Below are 20,368 nucleotides of genomic sequence, written 5' to 3'. Positions count from 1 at the left end.
CGTCAAACAAAGGCTTCTACAATGGGCAATTTTTTGAGCCCACCGGTTTTGGATTTTTGTTCAATTTCTCAAGGAATTAGCCTTTCTTAGGTTCCACGGGCAACTTGTTCCCAACACCAGTTGTTTCGTTCTACTGAGACAAACATTTCTTGGAAGTATACATGAAGTCCAATACCCCAGGGTTTTTTTTTATCAGTGGTGATCGAAATTAGAGCTGGTCAGCTTAAAAATAAAATCACGTTAGCAGCCGCCCACTGAAGGGTACCCGAGTTGCTAGCCGCCTACGTGAGCCTTCCGACGTACATTATGCAGTTCTATTGCCTCGTTCCTTTTGCCCCGCATCGTCAGTATTGAATCTCTATTAGGGAGTGGGGGTGGGGATCTAAATATCCCTTATCCCGTTAATATCCCGTATCCCGTAAATTTCAATTTCACAAACTAACAATTTTCCTACTCGATATCCCGAAAAATCTGTTCCAAATACCCCTTATCCCGTTATTTGTTTGCCACTAATAGGGCGTCAGTATTCTATTCTAGTAGCAGCGATGAGCTCCTCAAGTACTTATTATTCCTCATGCCGTCGCAAAGAGCGAAGCCTAACTAGTGCTTCGCCGTGCTTGAATAAAAATTTGAGGGACTGAGGTCATGGATATCGAGGTATGCAATATCGCACAAAACGATGTCTTTTAAACGTAACTTTATTCATTAAATATCCGGTAGGGTTTATCAGTAACAATAATTTAATATTTGCTCGTTGGTCCCTGATTTAGTATTCTTGACCAACGACTAAACGACGAACGGGTATCATCTTGTGTACATGTATCGGATAGAGTTGTCGGCAGTCCTAATCAATCAACTTGAACGCTAGCCTCAGTAAACACAACTCTCTCTTACCAAGCTCAATTCTTTCCCATGCGAGACTGGAACCGAAAAATTCCATTAAGATGACGTAGCACTACAAAGAACCGCACAGCACATCTGATTGGTGAGTGCTGGGTTTTGAATTTTCGCGCGCAATTTAAAACCAATCAGAGATGCTGCACGGATCACCTTCACACGACGGAATTTTTCCGGTTTAATCTCTGTCCCTCGAGGGAGGGGAATTGAGCCCGTGAAGAGAAATGCCCGTTTTCCCAGGCTACTTGATTACGATATGGGATAAATAAATAACTTACAGACTACTGCCTCGGAAAAATATGATACAACTGATAGGGCGATTGATAAGTCTTCGGGTAATATGAACCGTTATCATGCAAATTACAACTAACCTTATTTTAAAAACTATCCACTAATCCGGTCAACAACTCTGTCATAAAGTAAATCTTAAAAATTAAGATTATATGCAACGGAATTGGAGCTTTGTATGACTGAAAACGAACAGCACGAAAGAAGGATAGCTACCCCCCTAGACTAGACCCATTTGTTGTCTGTTTTCAGTTAACATGTTCAGTGATTTTTTATCAGAGCACGGGGGGAGGGGGGGGGGGAGGCGAGGGCAGGGGAAGCGGGCAGACAGACAGCCCAAAAACATTGCAGACCCAAGCCGAACTGTTAAATGCACACCGCAGACTATTCCAATCTTCATTCTAAATATGCTAAACAAAACTTTAGATCGAGCCTTAATTACCCTCATAAGGTACTTCGATTAACAGTGAAACACCAGCACGAACAAAACAAACACTGAGTCTTGCAGCAACTGAAAATTTTCTGATTCTCACACAGCACGAAACTTCCGAGCTGTCAAACATGACGTCATAAGATACGCCATGTTGCTTAGCAACCCCGCTCTTGAAAATGGCAGGCTCAGTTCTCTCGGCGAATCGCTATTATTGGATCATTAAAAGACCTCATTCCACGAACCCTTTGCTATAGAGCCAAACTCTTTAACCGTTTCACTCCCAACATCAACCTTGTACAGCAAAACAAACAGCACTGCCAAAAATAATACATCTCACTCGAATACCCACACACTGGCGTTTCATCCAAAGGGTGGAAAATTCAACATGAAAGTACTGCTCAATAGCTTTCATTTGAATGGTCACACACTAGGGTTTCATCTACACACTCAAAACTTAAACCCAAACTGTACCCCTAGTTGGCTTTCGTTTCATTGATTACACTCTAGTTTCGTCTAAAGACGAAGAAGGCAGAACCTCACTCAAAGACTCGAGCATTTCAGTACTTTGGGAGTGAAACAGTTAAAATACGAGCTCGTGCTTAAGTGAATTAACAACTGACGAATATCATCAAAGTAGCCAATTAACAGGGCGCTATTTCCCCCAACATCTAATCGAAAAGTAGCTTGAGCAGCGACCAAGACCGCTTCTTTTCTACTTTCCTACTATAAATAGAGTGATAAAACCCCTTACCTAATAACTCTACACTGGTTTACTGTGTTACGTAACATGGGCCAAGCCGGCTGGTAACTGGATAATTACATCGAACTTTGTACACTGATATAAATAATTCGAATATTCCTCGTATTCGATTCTAAATTAGAATGGAGATGCACAACGTCAAACCAGACTGTTGTCGTCCGTAAACAGTTTAGAAGTACTGTATCCAGTAAAATCCGGTTTTACTGGGTTTTTTTTCCTGTACAAAAGTAACACCTCATGAATAACTGAGCGTTTTCCCATTACTTTTCTCCGTCCTTGATAGTAACCATGTTACTAACTCGCGAGGAAACACGCAGGTTACTCATGTCACGCGCGCTCTGCGCCCTCGCGCGCACGTCTCGCGCGTACCTCTACTTGACCTTTAGGCGTCATTTTCCACTGGATGACTGTCAGGAAACAGTCGACGTTTCACTGTCCTATCTTCTTATGCCATCGCACTCCAAATTCGTGACGTGCAAATCCTCCTCGTCTATCTCCCCTTGGTTATGAATCGGCCCAACTTGTGCTCCACCTCGGAAATTCTGATACGCCGCTCTTTCGGTGGAGACTTGTTCGGTATGCACTTCGACCGTGACCGTAGCACGAGCCGTTACCCGAGTCACGGTCGAACTTGACGAATCCGAATCGACCGGGGGAGACCTGCTTCGATTTGCACGTCTGTTACTCCGGCTGTTACTCTTGTGAGGACCCCTCTTATGGCGAGTACGTCTCCTCCCGGAACCAGATGACCTTTCCTCTTCTCTGGCGATTCTCTCCAGGATACAAACCTCGGAATCCGCAGGAGGGGTTCTCTGTCTACAAGTAGAGCTGGGAAACAATTCTCTGTTTGACCCGGCAGAAGAGGCTGTTCCTGGAGGAAGCATTTCTTCAACCTTTAAAACAAAACAGAGAACAAAACGAAGTTGTTTGACTGTCTTGCGTTATTGACGTTATATCCCAGCCGTAGAAAATCAGCATTTCCAGATTTAAGGTATTGACGAGACAAACAAAAATAATAACAGTATTCTTTGCGTCTGGGGACAAAATGACGACTGTAAAATTAACGAGAAGCTATGTCTTCAGTTTCATTCATCCGCTCGTAAGAACGAGTTATGGTTCACTGGAAAATTGAAGGGAAACCTACCTCGGGTCCAGGCCCAGCGAGAGACAACAGCACTGGCAAAAACACAAGACCATTTACAGTTCCAATCACAATCAGTGCAGCCAGCAGATGAAAGAAATACCTGTAATAAGTAAATCAGTAAATGACGTTCCGTTAGTAAAGCCTATTGTTAGTTGAAAATTTTCGGACTTTCTGGAAGCTTTCCTAGGAAATTTGCCTACTTCCAAAGTTGCCCGCTCCGGTCCCTAAATTTTTGCCGGGAAAAGCGGGTCCTTAGCTTCGTGAAGCATGATGGGAGTTAAAGCCTAGTTACCAATTTTCCGCCATTTTTGAAAGCGTAAAGCGAAAAAGCTGCAAGTTCTTGTTTTTATTGCATAAGTTTTTTCACGATTCTTTTCTCTAATAACCGTACCTGACGATAAAATCGAAGTCTGACCCCGCAAGCATAATGACACCGAGTAAGGTCGACATGGCACCGTCCACAACGGGAGAAAACACATGTTCGACAGCTCTCTGCATTCGCTGATTTCTGTCGCCTGCACTCGTCAAAAATTGCTGAAAGAAAAAGGAGAGAAAATGCAAACAGGTAAGTTAAAAGAAAAGAATATGGAACGAAAGCAAACTATTTAGGATCACGACTGTGTTTACACGTTCAACCATAAATCCACCAACTGTTTAACTGAACTAAAAAATACTGTGAAACATTTTGACAGTTTGACAGCTGACAGTTGAACTTGAAAGCTAGCATAAATTAAAATTTTATCCGTCTGTACTCTAATTGATGATAAAAATGAGCCAATCAGCGCGCGAGAAATTAGACAGTTATTGTAAAATTAACAAATGGTAAACGCCATAGCGTGCACCATTGAGTTATGGATGCACGCGGGAGGTTGCTAAGCACGAAAGAAGCGTAAGAGTCGCACTCGGCTATCGCCTCCTGCGACTCTAGCTTCCTGAGTGCTTAGCAAACCTCCCAAGTGCATCCATAACTCAATAGTGCACGCTATGGCGTTTACCATTTGTTTTATAACATAACATTGAGACATTGGAACAACAGAAGTCCTTTTATTGAGCTACATCATAAAAAAATGTTCGTGTAGTCTTACATGACAAGAGAAAACAAGCGCGCGAAAATTCATTCATGACAACCGACTGCACACCAGTAACTCGATAAAGTTTCATCTTCAAACAACTGTGAAGACAGTTTCGCATTTCTGGCAGAACGACGTCGACCATTACTTTGGAAACAATGTCTGTCAAAAGATTTGCTTTGTAAACATTAGCACACACGTCAGCAGCGTACACCCATGGGCAAATAGTAGACGCTAAATTAACCAATCAGAGCGCGCGCTTTGCTTTAGTTATGTTATAATAAGCTTTTGACTGACAGACAGACACATAAACAGACAACCTTTATTTAAGCACGATTAAAATCAAAGCTCAATAACTGATGGGGTTATGCAAAAACATGATAAAACTAAAATTTTCAATTAAAATTCATCTATCCTATATACATGATAGTTGGACATTTTCAGCGGACCTAACACTTTGATTTTTAAATTCCTCGCAAACAATATGGATTTATAATGCATATGCACACAACCTGATTGCCAATGAATTAATGTTCTTAATATTTTTATTCCAAGGGTAAGGCCCTTGTTCTCACGTTTCACTTCAAGAAAAATTAATCTTAACATATCCATGTACAACATACCATACACATGTGTACAGTGAATTCCACACCAACTCCAACAGACAGAATGAGTGTAACTGCAGGCACGGCACTAAGTTTTATACCAGCCAGACCCATAAAGCCATACACTTCCACTGTTATCATTACCAGGACAATAACCTATGCGATCAAAAAAACAAACATCTCATTCATGATCACTCTACTTATAACTTTACAATTTTTCAGTTTCACAGAAAAATTCTCTGAGCCCAGAAATACACTTAGCCACCTTAACACTTGTTGAAAAGAGAAAACTTCTGAAACAATAACTACAACTTCGAGAAACCTTTCCATATTTTTTCATTGGAAATAGCTTACTTGTATTTTTATCAGTGCTAGAAAGAAGCAAGTTCATCTATTCAAAGTACATGAGTCACATGAATTACAATAATTAAAACATCATTTTGAGAAACGATAGTACTATTTTAAATTTCGTTATGTTACACACTTACTATCAACATCGCTGCCCAGAAATTGCAAAGAATAACAGCCATGACCACAAAACTTGCTGACAGCACAATCGCGACAGCAACCAAGAGATGTTCCCCCAACCAAATGTACTGTTCCCAAAATATAAATGGGATACCACTTGGGTAATTAGGCAGGCCAGCCGCTGAAAACTCTTCACATATGGTGCGGACACTCTGCAAACAACAAAGCAAAATTTTAATTCCGCTTGACAACCTAGGCTCCTTGATTATCAGTTGCCATTCTGATTTGGGAGACAAGTGGGAATCAAATATGCAGCAACTTACCTGTCACACCTACATGTACAATGTAGCATTACAAAACTTATAACTATTTTGAAGTGAAGCCTCCAATATAAAGACATTGCTGATAAGTTGCACTAAATGTGTCTTGCAGCTAATTGAGTTTTCCAGTACCTGTCAGCACCTTCCATTTCAGTAAACCCCCTTTCTGTTATTTGCCTACATGCTATGTAACTTGGCAAAAAAAATTATTTTTACTACATAAATAATTGTTAATACCTTGATTGTTTCAACAAAGTCCTTTGTAGTCCTAAGGTTGATCAGGTTAAATGGAATATAAGTGAAGTTTGAAGGCGGTGCTGGTGGCTCAACTGTTTTGAAAGGAAAAAGAAAACACAAGTTATCAGTAAACTTAACTACGGTACATCTACACCAGTGACAACACAGAATTTATTTCAGTTTATGTACATGATGTGGTTCAAATTTGGCCTGGGTTTTACCAAGAACGAATTTAATCACAACATACCTCGCATGGCGTTGTATTCTTGGTGTCTTCTTGTGTTAAACCATGATTCCTCTGGTTCTGGCTTGATGTTTGCCTGGGTTAAATGAATTAAGAGCAGAACTCTATTACACAAAGGTTTACAAACATTGTCACTGGTCTGAACAGTGAGGGAGGCCCATGCTACAATGTAGCTTTTGCCAAATTAATCTCTCACTTTTATCCTTTTTTTTCACTGCTTTCCCTACGTAAGAGAAATGGCCTTAAAAAACCTTCAAATTGAAGATACACATTTAGGTTTATCAAGATCCATGTAGCTGTCATATTGGCAGTTACCCGGTAAACACGATAGTCAATAGAAGCACCAAGTAACAACTGATCGCACACTCAATGCATCTCTTCCAAGCTAGGATCTCTTTCAAGCTATGTTGATCAATGTAACATTTTTAGGAATAATCTTGCATTTATCTGCATTGAAGAAAAGTTGAGCATGTAACACAAGATGTTTACTTGTGGCACACATCATGATGTAATTTGAGTTCACAAACCTGCGACATGGTATATCCCATAAAGTCCACATTGAACCAAACCATCAAATACTTGTAAAAGGTCTCTGGGCGGATAATTCCTTCATCATCAACCAACCTTACACTACGAACCTGTTGATTGACAAGGAGTAAACTAATTGAGTCTCATGGTTTTTATTACTCCCGTGCCACACAGTTCTGCAAGTAATGAGGGTCCTTATTTATTAAGCCATCTTTTTCTACGGCTACTTTAGGGAAGTAATCACTTTCCAAAGTTCATGGTAGAATAAATTTGCAAAACAGGGCGTTCTGGCATGAAGGAAGATAGTTAAACCTCCTCAAAACACTAAACTCACTTTAACAATAAGCCAAGTGTAAGTCCGAAATCTAGTCAGCTGGCATGACTGAGTTGTCAAATGTTGCCAGCTGCTGGCTGGCAACAGCCGCTTCTCTCCTGAGCTATTCATTAGATTCTTTAAAAAATTTAGAGATGGCAAAATCAGCGGCCTAACCCAGCAATAGTGCCACCTACAGTTTAACAACTTTGTGAAAACCCTACTTAGACCTTAGCCTTGAGTGAAAAATGCAACCTTTCAGTACAATTTATTTTTCAACACATACTATGGATCTGTTGATTGTCTCTTTTTCTCCAGTCTGTGCTAACAGCTTGTAGGCCATCACACCATTATCAGATGCATTTTTCTGCCACCCATCATATGAAATTCTCCCCTCAGCCCAGTCTCTGTCAAATGCTTTTTGCAGCTCTGAAACAATAAGCATTACTTTTACACAATGTTACAGTTACTGTAATAGATTCAATCAGCCATTACACTCCCAACTCTGAAAATTTTCATTACACTGAATAGCTCTACTGGTCCACATTTTTTTTTTTTACCCTGTCACTGGTACATGCGTTTCTAATTTTATCAACATGGTGGATTTGTTCCAAATATTTTGCTCACTGTACCTAAGACTGATTACTTGCAAGCATACATGTATATGTCAGATACATGTATAACAAACCAGAAATATACATAATGTAGACGATATCATTGGATACCTTTAACCAGTTCTCTAGGTGAAAAGTGCTTTCCAGCCCTCCACATGCAGACTGTACGACAATACATTTTATGCCTGAGTATATGATGCAATTAATGCACATCTGTAACATACCTATAAGCCAGTCCCTGAAATACATCAACCAGAAAGGTGGCAATTCCCCCTCAGGTGTTTTTATTATGTTGGGAATCTGCAAGTTAGATTAGAATCAAGCTTAAAACAAGTTACAAGTTCACTTTACTTCAGTTACACAGCACACAAGAGATGAGGTGCTCATACAGTTTCTGGACTGGACTTCAGTGTCATTCTGGTGTGTTCTTGAGCAATGCACTTCGCACTGGGTACACAGAATTGTTACTTTAACAATAACTTAGGTGAGGGCAATCAGTGAAGGTACAGATGTCTCACTAATGGGAGGTTAATAAATACCTTGCAGTATTTCACACTTCAGAGTGAAGCACCTACTAGGTTTCTATTAGAAGAAATGAGTCTGTACTGTTAAAGGGAATCTGTATGTTGAGATCAGGGCTTTACCTTCTTGAATGTATCATGAAACTTGTACAAGAGCTCCTGTCCATTAGGATAGTCATAGCCTCCTTTGGTCACGACAGCCATCGGGTAAAAAGAGAAGTATTTTGATTGTGCTTTGACAAACTCGTGTTCTGGACTTGTTCGTGGGACTACATCAGTTAGGTCCAAACCTTCTTCCACTTTCATACAGCCATAGACACCAGCAGCAAACAGACATGCAAACATGAATAAGACTGAAATCTGAAAGAAAAAGAAAAAACAACAATTAAGTGAAATAAATTACATCTTGAGTACATGTAGTTCTGGAATTGCCACTGTGTTAAACATATTTTCAGTGACAGAAAGGATAAGCAGCCTACATGTATTCTAAGCAGTTCATATCTGTTACACCCTTACCGCACTAACCTAATATAGCATGTGCTTTGAATTCAATATTATACATGTATCTACAGTAAACAGTAAAGATCCTGCTATTTTCCATTGTAGCTCAGGATATCATTTTCTACTCTGACTAGCAGTAAATAACATCAAGCTATAATTGAAAAGGGTTTTGCTTTTAAATCAAGATTTATCAGTGACCAACGATATTTAACAACCCTTGCCTGATGAATAATTTGAATATCAAATTTAGCAGTCATATTTGTCACCTTGACTGGCATTTTTTGCAACCATGGACCATAGTAATGTCTTGCAAAGTATGACAGCGAGAGGGATCGTAGCTTCTTCTTCAGTGAACTCCACCGACTATTACACTTGCAGTCCGAGTCTTGCATGCTTTGTGATGTAGAAACCCCACTCATTGAGTCCAGGCCTGGCGATGATCTCGAGTGTGAACTTGACGATCTCAAGGAGGAACATTCAGCCATGGCCACGGCAGAAGTTTCTCCATTTGACGCAGCATTAGCTGATACATGAAATTGCACATTTCTTGGGGGCTGCGTTCGCATGTTGCTTTCCCCTCTGGGAGATAAAACTACCGCATTTTCATTGATGACTGTATCCCTTGCATGGCTCTTGTACGCATATCTTTTACTTCTTTGCTCAGGGATGCCTTCTGAGCAAGTACAATGACTGTAGTCACTCCCACTTTGTTCAGGGAAAATTTTTAATGATCTACTTGTTCCTTGACTTTGATAAGGAGGTCTTGAGTAACAGTCTCGGCTGCTTCGCTGCTCTCTGTCTACTGACCCAGCAAACTGAACTTGCACAACGTTCGCTGAAGCTCCTGCCCTAGCTTTTGTAGTTCCCATTCCATTGTTACTGCAGATGTTACCCATCGCCGCTAGTTCAATGTCACCTGATTCTGCCATTTTCCTGGAACTCATCCTTTTGAAACGTGGCCACTCTGTCATTGGGGTGGCTCCCAGCTCCGCTGACGCAGACGCCTGGACTGTCACCATACTCGGCAAATGTATTGTCTGTGAAGCTGCTGCCTGGACACTTCCGGGGAGAATAACAGTGCCACTGAGACCCTGAAGAACAGGGGTTTCAGACAGAGAGTTGCAAGAACGTTGGTATCGGTAGTGTAGAAGACTACTGTCATTTACCGATGTGCTTGGTGTAATCGAAATGCTGTGAGGTTCAGAACTCCTGCAAGAGAAAAACCAACAGTTAAAATACTTGAAAGGAAGTTTCATATTTATTACCCTGCTACTAATGAAAGGGCATGTACATTTTTTTGACTGCACTAACAGGATACCAAAACAAAACCATCACTTGTGGAAAATAAATTGCTGCTTCTAAGAGGTCAATGAAACGTTAATTCATCACTGAAGTTGTAAAGGAGCATGGTTTACTGACAGTTTCAGATCAGTCAAATTTCAGCGAACACACACTAACCTTTCACAACAGCAAAGAAGGTCATATTTGCCACTTCTCCTTCTGTTTTTGTCAATTACAATCATTGCAGGGAAGATCACAATTACAGCAAGAAAATTGAACACAACAACAATAGCTGCCTGCAAAGAAGAAAACAACAATATTGAATACAAAAAAAATAGGTATTGTAGGTCTCAGAATCTTTGATTTAAGAGTAATTTCATGCCTCAAAAGAGGACATTTTTGTGAAATCTTGAGCATGTACTCAGTTTGTCACTAGTCTGTCTACAGACCCTCCATTTTGTCTTGAGTTTGTTGATATCACAAGCATAGTGAAACATTAACCCAGCACATGGGATACATGCCCTAGGCAGTGGGGCTGGGAGAAGATTTTGCGCCCACTTCTCGACTGTTCTCCCCCTCTGTGCTCGCATGCCAAGAAAAATAACTCATAGCAAAAGATAAACATCTTCTGTGGATAGACTAATGTCACAAGTTATGGGCCAGAAAAAATGTTCATCAAAAAAATCACCAGGAAATCAGATTGCTATAAATGTTATTTTAACCAAAGTCTATTGGCTTAAATGTTCATCACAAAAACACCAGAAAATCAGATGGCCTATGTTATTTTAACCAAAGTTTACAGGCTTATAACTTCATCATTATGATCACCGTCAATAACAATATCCAGTGCTTTAATCCAATTTGCACAAACCTGTAAAGAAAATGACCTCAAGGCTGGTATGGGTATTAGTGCTGCCATGAAGAATGCAAACATGTTATTGAATGACGTCAAGAACACGCTGACTCCTGTGCTGGCAAGACAGTATACTGCTGGGTCCTAAAATAAAAAGCAAAATTACAGATTTTTAAATTGTTACATTGCATACTTTTAACTAAAATGTCTAAGAGTGCAGAAATACTCATCACTTGACAGTGGTATTATTATTTTTCTTGTCATGAACAGATTATTTTATTAGTGAAATTATTTTTCTGGAAGGGATCTATTAATGTACGAATCACCATGGGAATTCAGAATTTCAAAACACTACAAAGAGATTTACGGCTAAAAGACTTTTGGTATGCATTATTAAGAAGAATACAACATGGTACAACTCTTTAAACTCTAAAATAATAATTATGAGGTAGAAGATACAATACAGACACGGAATGAAAATTTTTAAGGGAGCTACTTTACGGTTTGTGCATCTTCAAAAGTTCAGCCTAAATTTTTCAGGTTTGTTGTTTGTAATCCATGTTTATCTTCCCCATCCTTAACCATCCTTGTTCCTTCATAATTTATTATAATATTTTTGCTGTTTCGTTATGTTAGTAAAGTACTATTTTCAGGTTCTCTTCAATTTTAAGGTAATTTTGTACATGCCCAAAATAACTCAAAATACCGTGACTGAGCTCCGTAATCCCTAAACATACCGTGGGAGGTTCCAAATCAGAAGAAATAATATTGTTCTTTACAATGTTACGAGCTTACCAGTAATCTAAATAAAGCTCTCATGGTCTCAGAGGGGGATTATCTTCAAGGGGCTTTCCTTGTCTGGGATACTTTTTTTTTTTCTTCTTTTTTTTTGGATGGGGGGGGGGGGGGGAGTCTTACATGTACTTTTGGTTACTTAAGGGTTGACTTTTGAGGGGAGGGGAGGGTGATTGGGTATAGGCATGAATTTTTTTATAACCCTTTTCTTCTCTAGGAATTTTCTTTCTCCTTACGTGTGCATGCATGATATTTTTCTCCAACTGTAACATGCTTTATAGCAGTTCACTGAAAGTGTGTGAAAGTTCTGGCAGTGGTTGTGTCCATGAAGATTTTTTGGTAACCATTATGCTGGAAGAATATTGTTTTTTCTCAAAACCCGCCCCGCCACACAAAAGTCAAACAAAGCATCCCTTAGTTAAGGCATTACTATAATCATAGACATTGTAATTCACAAATTGCATGTACCTTGTTCTTATCTCTTGCCGATGAGTATGTGTGCGCCAGGAGGAACATATCATCAACACCCAAGCCCAGTGCAAGGAAAGGCAAAATCTGCAAGAAATAAACAGCAGTTCAAAAAAAGTAGCAAATATATATAACAATTAAGAAAAAAGAATCATGTTCCATGTTTCTATTGAGTTAAAGAAACACTAGAGGAAGTTTGGGAGAATGAGAAATGCTGTGGGGACACAAGCCAACAGGCAAGTGTTTCCACAGCTTTTTCAAGTTCTCTCCAACTTTCTCGAGTTTGAACTCAGTGCATGCTTCATCCAAAATCCAAATTTCATCATCCAGTTAGCCACTGCTACTTACGTGTAATCTGTCTCTAACTCATCCAAGCCAATTTTTAAACAAGCTTATCAACAGCGTCTCCTCACAATATTTTATTACTACTTCTCCATCTATTTTAATTAATAATTCATCAAGTTTAAACAAAGGAAATCATGACCGTGACGGTGTTTGGATAACGGATCTTAATTAGCATAGATTTTTACAATTTTATTGCTCTATTTTAGTCTTAGTTTAGTTTCAATTGAGAAGATATATCAAGTAATACTCAAGACAGTGTTTGATCACATTTTCAAACACCTTGAAGTTCATCAAAAATACCCTGCCATACAAGGCTGTGGTCTAAGAAAAATTACGAGGAGCCTGGGCAAAGGTTCCTAACCATGAAATCCTGGATGCCCAGCACTTGAGTTTTGTAAGAAGAAAGTAAGTTTATCCAGTCACACAAAGGTAAAAGTTGGAGCATGCCTGTGGCACCTGGGCGCTCCTAGAGCACAACACTGCCGCCATGCGTTGTATTTTCAACTCTCTTCTCCATAAATGTAGTCAAACATGGTTTTCCCTGTTTGATATATTACATCAAGCTGCAATATCCAACTCACCTGTGTTGAAGCAGCATTAAATTTGATGTTGACAAATGAACAAAATCCCAGGCCTGATGCAACGGCAACAGTAACAAGCAGAACCCCAGCAAATCCGAGAGCACCATGTGAATCCACAGAATTACCCCAGTGTTTGAGAGTCAAAAAAGCATAAATGAGCTATGGAGAAAGCAACAAACCTTAGATCAGCATATTAGAAATTAACTAAAGCAAAGTGCACGCTCTGATTGGTTAATTTAGCATCTACTATTTGCCCATGGGTGTACACTGCTGACGTGTGTGCTAATGTTTACAAAGCAAATCTTTTGACAGACATTGTTTCCAAAGTAATGACCGACGTCCTTCTGCCAGAAATGCGAAACTGTCTTCACAGTTGTCTGAAGATGAAACTTTATCGAGTTACTGGTGTGCAAGGTTGTCATGAATGAATTTTCACACGCTTGTTTTTTCTTGTCATGTAAGACTACACGAACATTTTTTTGTGATGTAGCTCGATAAAAGGACTTCTGTTGTTCCAATGTCTCAATGTTATGATATAAAACAAATCATAAACGCCATAGCGTGCACTATTGAGTTATGGATGCACTTGGGAGGTTTGCTAAGCACTCAAGAAGCTAGAGTTGCATGAGGCGATAGCCAAGTGTGACTCTAACTTCTTGAGTGCTTAGCAACCTTCCGTGTGCATCCATAACTCAATAGTGCACGCTATGGCGTTTACCATTTGTTAAATTTATGCCTTTGCAATGCAGTCACTGTGTATAGTGATTATACACGGTGACTGTGTCACAAAGGCATATACATTGTATATCACTTTGAGGTAAATGTACCCATTCACCATTCACCATTCACTTGACTTTTCACCATAGATGAATTTTTGCCATTAACACATGCTAACATCAGTGGATGGTGTTTGATGTCACAATATGCTTAGCAATAGGCCATTTCCACGTAGCCTTTCACCTCTGTACCAAAACGAGTCTTGATGCGAAACCATTCAATCCATACCAAAATGGGACCCACCTACACATACATTTTCATGCAAATCAACCTTATTTTCATATAAAAGGTTTTGCACAAGGACTCATTTTGAAACAGAGGCACAAAGTAACTCGGAAATAGCCTAGTATTCTTGGTGAGATACAAAGTACACGTAGCCTTCAAATAAAATTGAAACCTTACTGGGGTAAACGAGCACTTCAGACACACTCTAAGAAACAGTCATTATCAATGGTGGCTAAGATTGAGGAAATATTGTTTGCAGAAACAAACGGCTTCCTTCGTTTTGGCTTTAAGAAAAGAAAGCTGCCACAAAAGTCCAGGCTTTTTGCATACATCACTTCTTGAAAACAAAGCACAACCCAGGAAAAAAAACCTCAGAGAAATGTTTCTCAAGTAAAACAAAGTCAATATGCCAAAATTCAGTTACCTTTGAACTCTACCAAAAATGGCCAAAAAAAATCTAGTGAGCATTCTTGCCCATGGCCTTTCAATTGAGATGGATAAAGAGAGTCAAGGAAATCATCAATATCTGTCATTTCATTATCTTACCATCAGAACATATCCAATTGCTACTTTTGAATAGCTTGTTTGAGAAAACTCCTTCAAAAGATCATTGAATGATGTGGAGGAGAATGCCAACACTGTTGAATCTTCTTTGCTTTGATCAACTGAGTTAATGATCTGCAAGAGGAATTGTCACTTTAAGAGCAGAGCAACAGTAGATAATTAAAACAAGTTATGACTTTGAGACTATTGTATTTGTTATATTAAACTCTTCAGGTCTCCACAGCGACAAGTCTAATTTAGGACTTTGCCTTTGTTCCTGCAGTGATAAGACTCTTCTGTCTACTCCAGCGGCAAACTGCACTACACCTGGGACTAAAGATTTGCCCATTTCAGTCCACGCTTATAAAACAAGCTCTACCTTAGATTTTTATCCAAAAAGGGATAGGAGCCATGCTGTTTAAGAAAATTTCAAATGGTTATGACATTAATTTCAACAGTTCTAATAGATCTTAGTTTTTTGCATAATGTTTTAAACACATTTCAGTGATCAATAATTTTTAAGATCTTTGCTGTAGTAAGTTAGTTAATTTAATTTAAAGTGTTTTGATGTCTAATGTTACATATATCATTAGCACTATACATAATTACATGTCATTGTTATCATTATCATTCATCTTACCTTGGTGAACTTGCGCTTCCATGCCTCTAAAACTTGCGTTGCTTCATCTTCAGTCCACTCCATGTGGTTCACTTTTGCTTGGTTATACCAATGAGTATAGAGCTGCTGCCTCCCCATCAACATGATTATGCTCTGATATGCATCAGCCCTAGACAACGTACATAAAAGAAAACAAAACACAAATTAAATCGAATACTGACTAACAGACACTATCCTCTTAGTAAGCAGATATGATTTTTGGTTCACTGCCATTTGATTTGATTTGTCATTGCAGGGTTGAAAATACAGTTGAACCTTTATTAAATGGCCACCCCTATTAGGTGGCCAGTAGTCAACGTCTCAATGAGGGCTTTTCTGTTGTTTTAACCTCTATTAAACAGCCAGCCCCTTTTGAGCGGCCACTATTAATTTCCCTGAGGGTGGCCATTTAATAGGGGGTGAACTGTAGCCTTCATCTACATGTAGAAGCACAACCACAAGAAAGCTCGTCTGCTAAGAACAGAAACTCACTTTAGCTAATAGATAACAGGGGAAATGCCATAAATCATGCCTGCACTTAAGACCTTCCCACTTGTCGACGCCTTCCGTACCCAAGCCAATAGAGTTACTTATTATCGACTTTGTTAGATTTACACTCAAATAAGATTCTGACCTACAATAAATCTGTTATCTAAACTGCATCAATCTTATTTTCACCCTGTCATGAACTGCAAATCTTCAGGTTTATCAACATTGCACCACTGTCATGACAGAAGTGTGTCATTACTTTGATTAGTTTTCTCCATCCAACAAGTAGATTATCCATTATGTCCAGAAACAAACCTCACCTTCTAATAATATTGCTTCTGTTCTTGACAGTTCCTCCCACAATAAGTTCTTCCGGCCAGTCCATATATTTGGTAGCAAACCCCTTGCAGCCACCCGTCAATTCCACACCTATGTCGGGTTTCTGCAAAAAAGGAAAAAAGAGATTTATATGCACTGCAGACAACCTCTTGAAGTCTTTACTTCCCATTTCTCATTCCTTTTACCTCCTACATTTCCTCTAGTGGTTCCTACTGCTTTGAGATTTTTCTACAAGAAAGTAATTACTACCCAATGTTGAAAAACATTCACTCTCTGGTTTCTGCCACCTTGAGATTTCCACTCTCAACTATCTCTTCTTCCAGCTTCTGAAGGATTCACGTACCCCTCTGCACAATTCACACCAGTGCAGGGTTTCTCTTCACCGATTCTGTTGGTGGCCAAGATTGCCATTACCCTTCTAAGACAAATGTTTGACTGGCTCCTTGAAGAGAACTGGCATAATTACCTTCTTGGTCTTGTAATTTGGTGCAGTTGTTGGACAGTCAGGGTCATATGGATCAAGACAAGGTTTCATCACATAGCCGCTGTTGATTCCAGCCTTAAAATCAATCAATAATTAAGAAATAGATCATTGACAAAAAAGTATAAAGATCATTCTTATAATCTACAGTGTGAGACAGCGTGGCCGAGCAGTCGAGTGGTCAGGGTGCCGGTCTTTAAACCGGAGGACATGGCCACTTAGCTGGAGTTGTTTCTCTGTAGACCCTAGTTTAACTCCTCGGTCATGCTTGTAAATAACCAACTGGTCTGCCTTCTGCCAGTTGGGATTTTCAAGCCTATTATGTTTACTTGATATATTTGTTTCTCTCAGTTTAAATGGCATGCCTGTGAACTACCTAGGTGTAGCTAAGTGCATTGACCACTATAAACAACAACATTTGAACATTCATTTCAACACATGACAACTAGGGGAGATATATATATATGAAAAGAACCCTTCATATGTACAGGTTTTAGTAACCTTGAACACATGCAACACAAATATGAGCCAAGAGCTGAACTGCAAGTTAGGGAAATGGTCACAGACAATGTAAACAATTTATTTACCTCATTCAGAAGTCCCATCAGTTTCTCATAATCTCTTGGAAGCATATACTGCTCCATTAATTGTACTTTTTCCTTCGGATTCATGCTTATCCATTTCAAATTGCCAATAGGATCATCATGATCATCCGACCTAAAACATGAAAGATATTACATTGGCCAGAACTGTATAGAAAAGTGGTACAACCAAAATACAGTTTGCAGTCAGATATTCAGTGACTCCAAGCCAGTAAAGATGTGTCAGTACTGTATGCAACTACCTACATAACACTGTGTAGAAATGACATTTTAGGTGCTCATCTATAGGGCCCATTTGGCTAAAATTAATAAGAACTACTGTACACTACAGTGTATTGAAATTGCAGGCATTTAACAAGAGTTACCAATAATTAATTATTAAAATATTAAGTTATTCATAATTATTATTAATCAGTTGTGAACAATATTCCATGCATGTCCAGTGTCTTTTTTAAAATTAGAAGAGGGAAAACTGCACTGTCCAACTTCTGCTAACTGCATGTAAAATTTTCATCTCACGTCAACAAATTACAACACATTGCGTACCCAAAGGTTACTTTGTTGTGTGGTCCGAGTGGCTTTGCTCCTTCCCAGAAGCAATCCAAAGGACTTATCATGACACACGGCATAAGTTGCGGAAGGACCTACAATATAATATAGAGATTTAGCCAAGCCTACAAGGGAAGCTCCAGCGGGGTAATTCAAAGCCTGATTGAGCTAACCCAGGATGAGCAAGAAATTTGATTTGAGTTCTGTAGCTTTGCGGAGAGGTTCTCTGTTTGTATTGTTTGGCTTTCTCTTTTGAGTTTGAATAACCTCAAACTGCACAAAACATAAGCTCATTGAACTTGTTAACTTTTAATCCTGGGTTAGCCTTAACCGGTTCTGATTACAACAAAATAGCCTCGGTTGAGCCCACAATCCAATCAAAACCCACTACTTGGTCAGCAGTCAACTTCAAAAAAACACTTGACCTCGATGAGCAATAAACTTGAGCCCCTTTGGGCCACCAGAACTTTGCGAACAACATGAATGATCCAGTCCATTGTCAAAAAAATACCAGTCTACTTGTACACAGTACCTAAGAAATATGCCAGTCAATAGATTTTGATGGTAAAACATTTAGACACATGCTGCTGAACATTTTAATTTGGCTCTCAAAACATTAATAATTATGTTTTTTGAATCAGGAATTCGACATGAATTTGAATTCTTCTGAACTTACGGTATCCAACCCAATATTATCATCCATAGGAGGAAGATCGAGAGTGTAGCAAATATCCTTTAATGTCCAGGTTCTGCAGGAAACAAAACAACACCAGTACATATTATTTATATCAATGTGCCATGGAAAATACAGCCAATCAGAATAGGGGAAAGCCATTGTATATTTGATGGTATTATACCCAAACTTCCCATCAAGCACCATAAGCATGTCCCCTTGATTCTGTTGGCCACGCTATTTTATATGGCATGGTATAAAATTAATAGAAAGGTGAGTGTGTATACCAAGAAAATAAAACTGACAAGTGGGATCTTCCATGGTATGCCGCTCAAAAGTGTTGCATAACTAGTGTATACACATACATCTATAAAGGTCGCAATGACCAATAATTGTTCATTGCGACTGATTTACAAACCCAAGTTTGCTAATAGAGCATGACTGATGAACACAATTGTTTATGTTTCCATAACGTTTTGCACCATGACTTTGTTTTGTTTATATAATAGGAGCAAACTTGTGAGCGAAACTCTAAAATAGGCATGGACATAACCCCAACAAAACAAACCGTATGTTCTTGCTAGACTAAACACATAAGGGAAAAGATAAATTGTTTGAGAAACAAAACTGACACAAAGCCTGTATAATACACTAACAGTACAACAGTATCAGAGGGAGTTTTTTTTCTTTTCAGGTCAAAGTTGTGGGGATATTGAGATAACAAAGTTCAAGACATGAAGGAGATATGACAATTTTTTTGTTTTTTTCAATTTGTGGAAACAATTTGGGAGGTCTGTTAAGTCATGAAAAACTGAAAAACTTTCTAACAGCTGCAGCTTGTCTCGAATGACCTGCATAAAATAACAACTCGCAGCTGGTTGACACATGCCCACACATAAATATCCTGTTTATGAAATACAAACCATGTTCAACATATGCCACATAAACAAATTGACTTACTGGTCAAACAAATCTACGGAGACATTTGTGACTTTCATTAAAATGTCCAAGTGCCGCTTCAAGGCTTGTACAGTAAGAATATTTATTCCTTCTTCATTGGGTGTTTGTATCAGTAGCTCGTGTGTGCTGCCGTAACCTTCTCCAAGTGCTTTTTTGGTATATTCTAGCTCTTTTTCCAGTCGTCCGTCCACTAAAATCATGAACAACAGACAGGTTGAAACATTCTGCACTTGCATATAACAACCAAGTTGTATTTATCATCCACATACATGTACACAGACACATGTGCAGGGCTGTAGCTAGTAACAGGTATATGTAAACGTTTACTGAGGCTCTTGTCTCTGTCACTGTTTGCATTTTTCTAGTTTATAGTCACCATAAACACCCTAGTATTAATACCAAGCACGAGATTTAACCATGGACAATGCCTTGCAGTCATAATTTCTTTTCTGGTCACAGCCCTGCCTGAATAAACAAGATGGTCAAGATGGTACTGCAGATTGTAAGCCCAGTGAATAGATATGAGTCCTTTAAGAAGAAGGGATTACTTCTTAACAAAAGTGTAGATGACCAGGCTACAATGTCACAATTACAGTGCTCTCAATAACAATTCTTTTGTAGGAATCTCATCAGGGAGACAAATCTGATTCCCATCTCACACCATTTTGCTAGAGTATATAGTCGTTATAAGTAAAAGCTGATGTCGAACCAAACCAAACATTGGATTTTGCCACTTTAATGTTTAAAAGAATAACAACTTTATGTGGTCTGCCACTTTTGGACCTCTTTGAGACCTATCGTCATGT

General features: G+C 39.1%; 1 protein-coding gene across 2 annotated transcripts in view; it reads right to left on the bottom strand.

The window, feature by feature from the left end:
- Positions 1–684: 684 nt before the first annotated feature.
- The window catches only part of LOC145468243 (protein patched homolog 1-like), a 29,578-nt gene continuing 9,894 nt past the window's right edge, over positions 685–20,368 (bottom strand). For both annotated transcript variants that reach the window (XM_081451913.1, XM_081451914.1), the window contains exons 3-26: positions 19,563–19,752; positions 18,606–18,678; positions 17,927–18,024; positions 17,366–17,495; positions 16,764–16,856; positions 16,279–16,400; positions 15,452–15,599; positions 14,815–14,946; positions 13,267–13,425; positions 12,341–12,427; positions 11,096–11,221; positions 10,402–10,520; positions 9,210–10,152; positions 8,566–8,802; positions 8,146–8,221; positions 7,594–7,736; positions 6,994–7,104; positions 6,470–6,542; positions 6,223–6,314; positions 5,686–5,877; positions 5,216–5,353; positions 3,914–4,056; positions 3,523–3,622; positions 685–3,271 (exon numbers count right to left, since the gene is read on the bottom strand). In XM_081451913.1, the coding sequence (XP_081308039.1) occupies positions 2,816–3,271; positions 3,523–3,622; positions 3,914–4,056; positions 5,216–5,353; positions 5,686–5,877; positions 6,223–6,314; positions 6,470–6,542; positions 6,994–7,104; positions 7,594–7,736; positions 8,146–8,221; positions 8,566–8,802; positions 9,210–10,152; positions 10,402–10,520; positions 11,096–11,221; positions 12,341–12,427; positions 13,267–13,425; positions 14,815–14,946; positions 15,452–15,599; positions 16,279–16,400; positions 16,764–16,856; positions 17,366–17,495; positions 17,927–18,024; positions 18,606–18,678; positions 19,563–19,752 (4,181 nt within the window). In that variant the 3' untranslated portion in view covers positions 685–2,815. The remainder of the gene's footprint in view (positions 3,272–3,522; positions 3,623–3,913; positions 4,057–5,215; positions 5,354–5,685; positions 5,878–6,222; positions 6,315–6,469; positions 6,543–6,993; positions 7,105–7,593; positions 7,737–8,145; positions 8,222–8,565; positions 8,803–9,209; positions 10,153–10,401; positions 10,521–11,095; positions 11,222–12,340; positions 12,428–13,266; positions 13,426–14,814; positions 14,947–15,451; positions 15,600–16,278; positions 16,401–16,763; positions 16,857–17,365; positions 17,496–17,926; positions 18,025–18,605; positions 18,679–19,562; positions 19,753–20,368) is intronic.

The sequence above is a fragment of the Orbicella franksi genome, chromosome 14 (genome assembly GCF_964199315.1).
Source record: "Orbicella franksi chromosome 14, jaOrbFran1.1, whole genome shotgun sequence".
In the NCBI taxonomy this organism is placed as follows: domain Eukaryota; kingdom Metazoa; phylum Cnidaria; class Anthozoa; order Scleractinia; family Merulinidae; genus Orbicella; species Orbicella franksi.
This window is presented reverse-complemented; position numbering and strand designations above follow the sequence as displayed.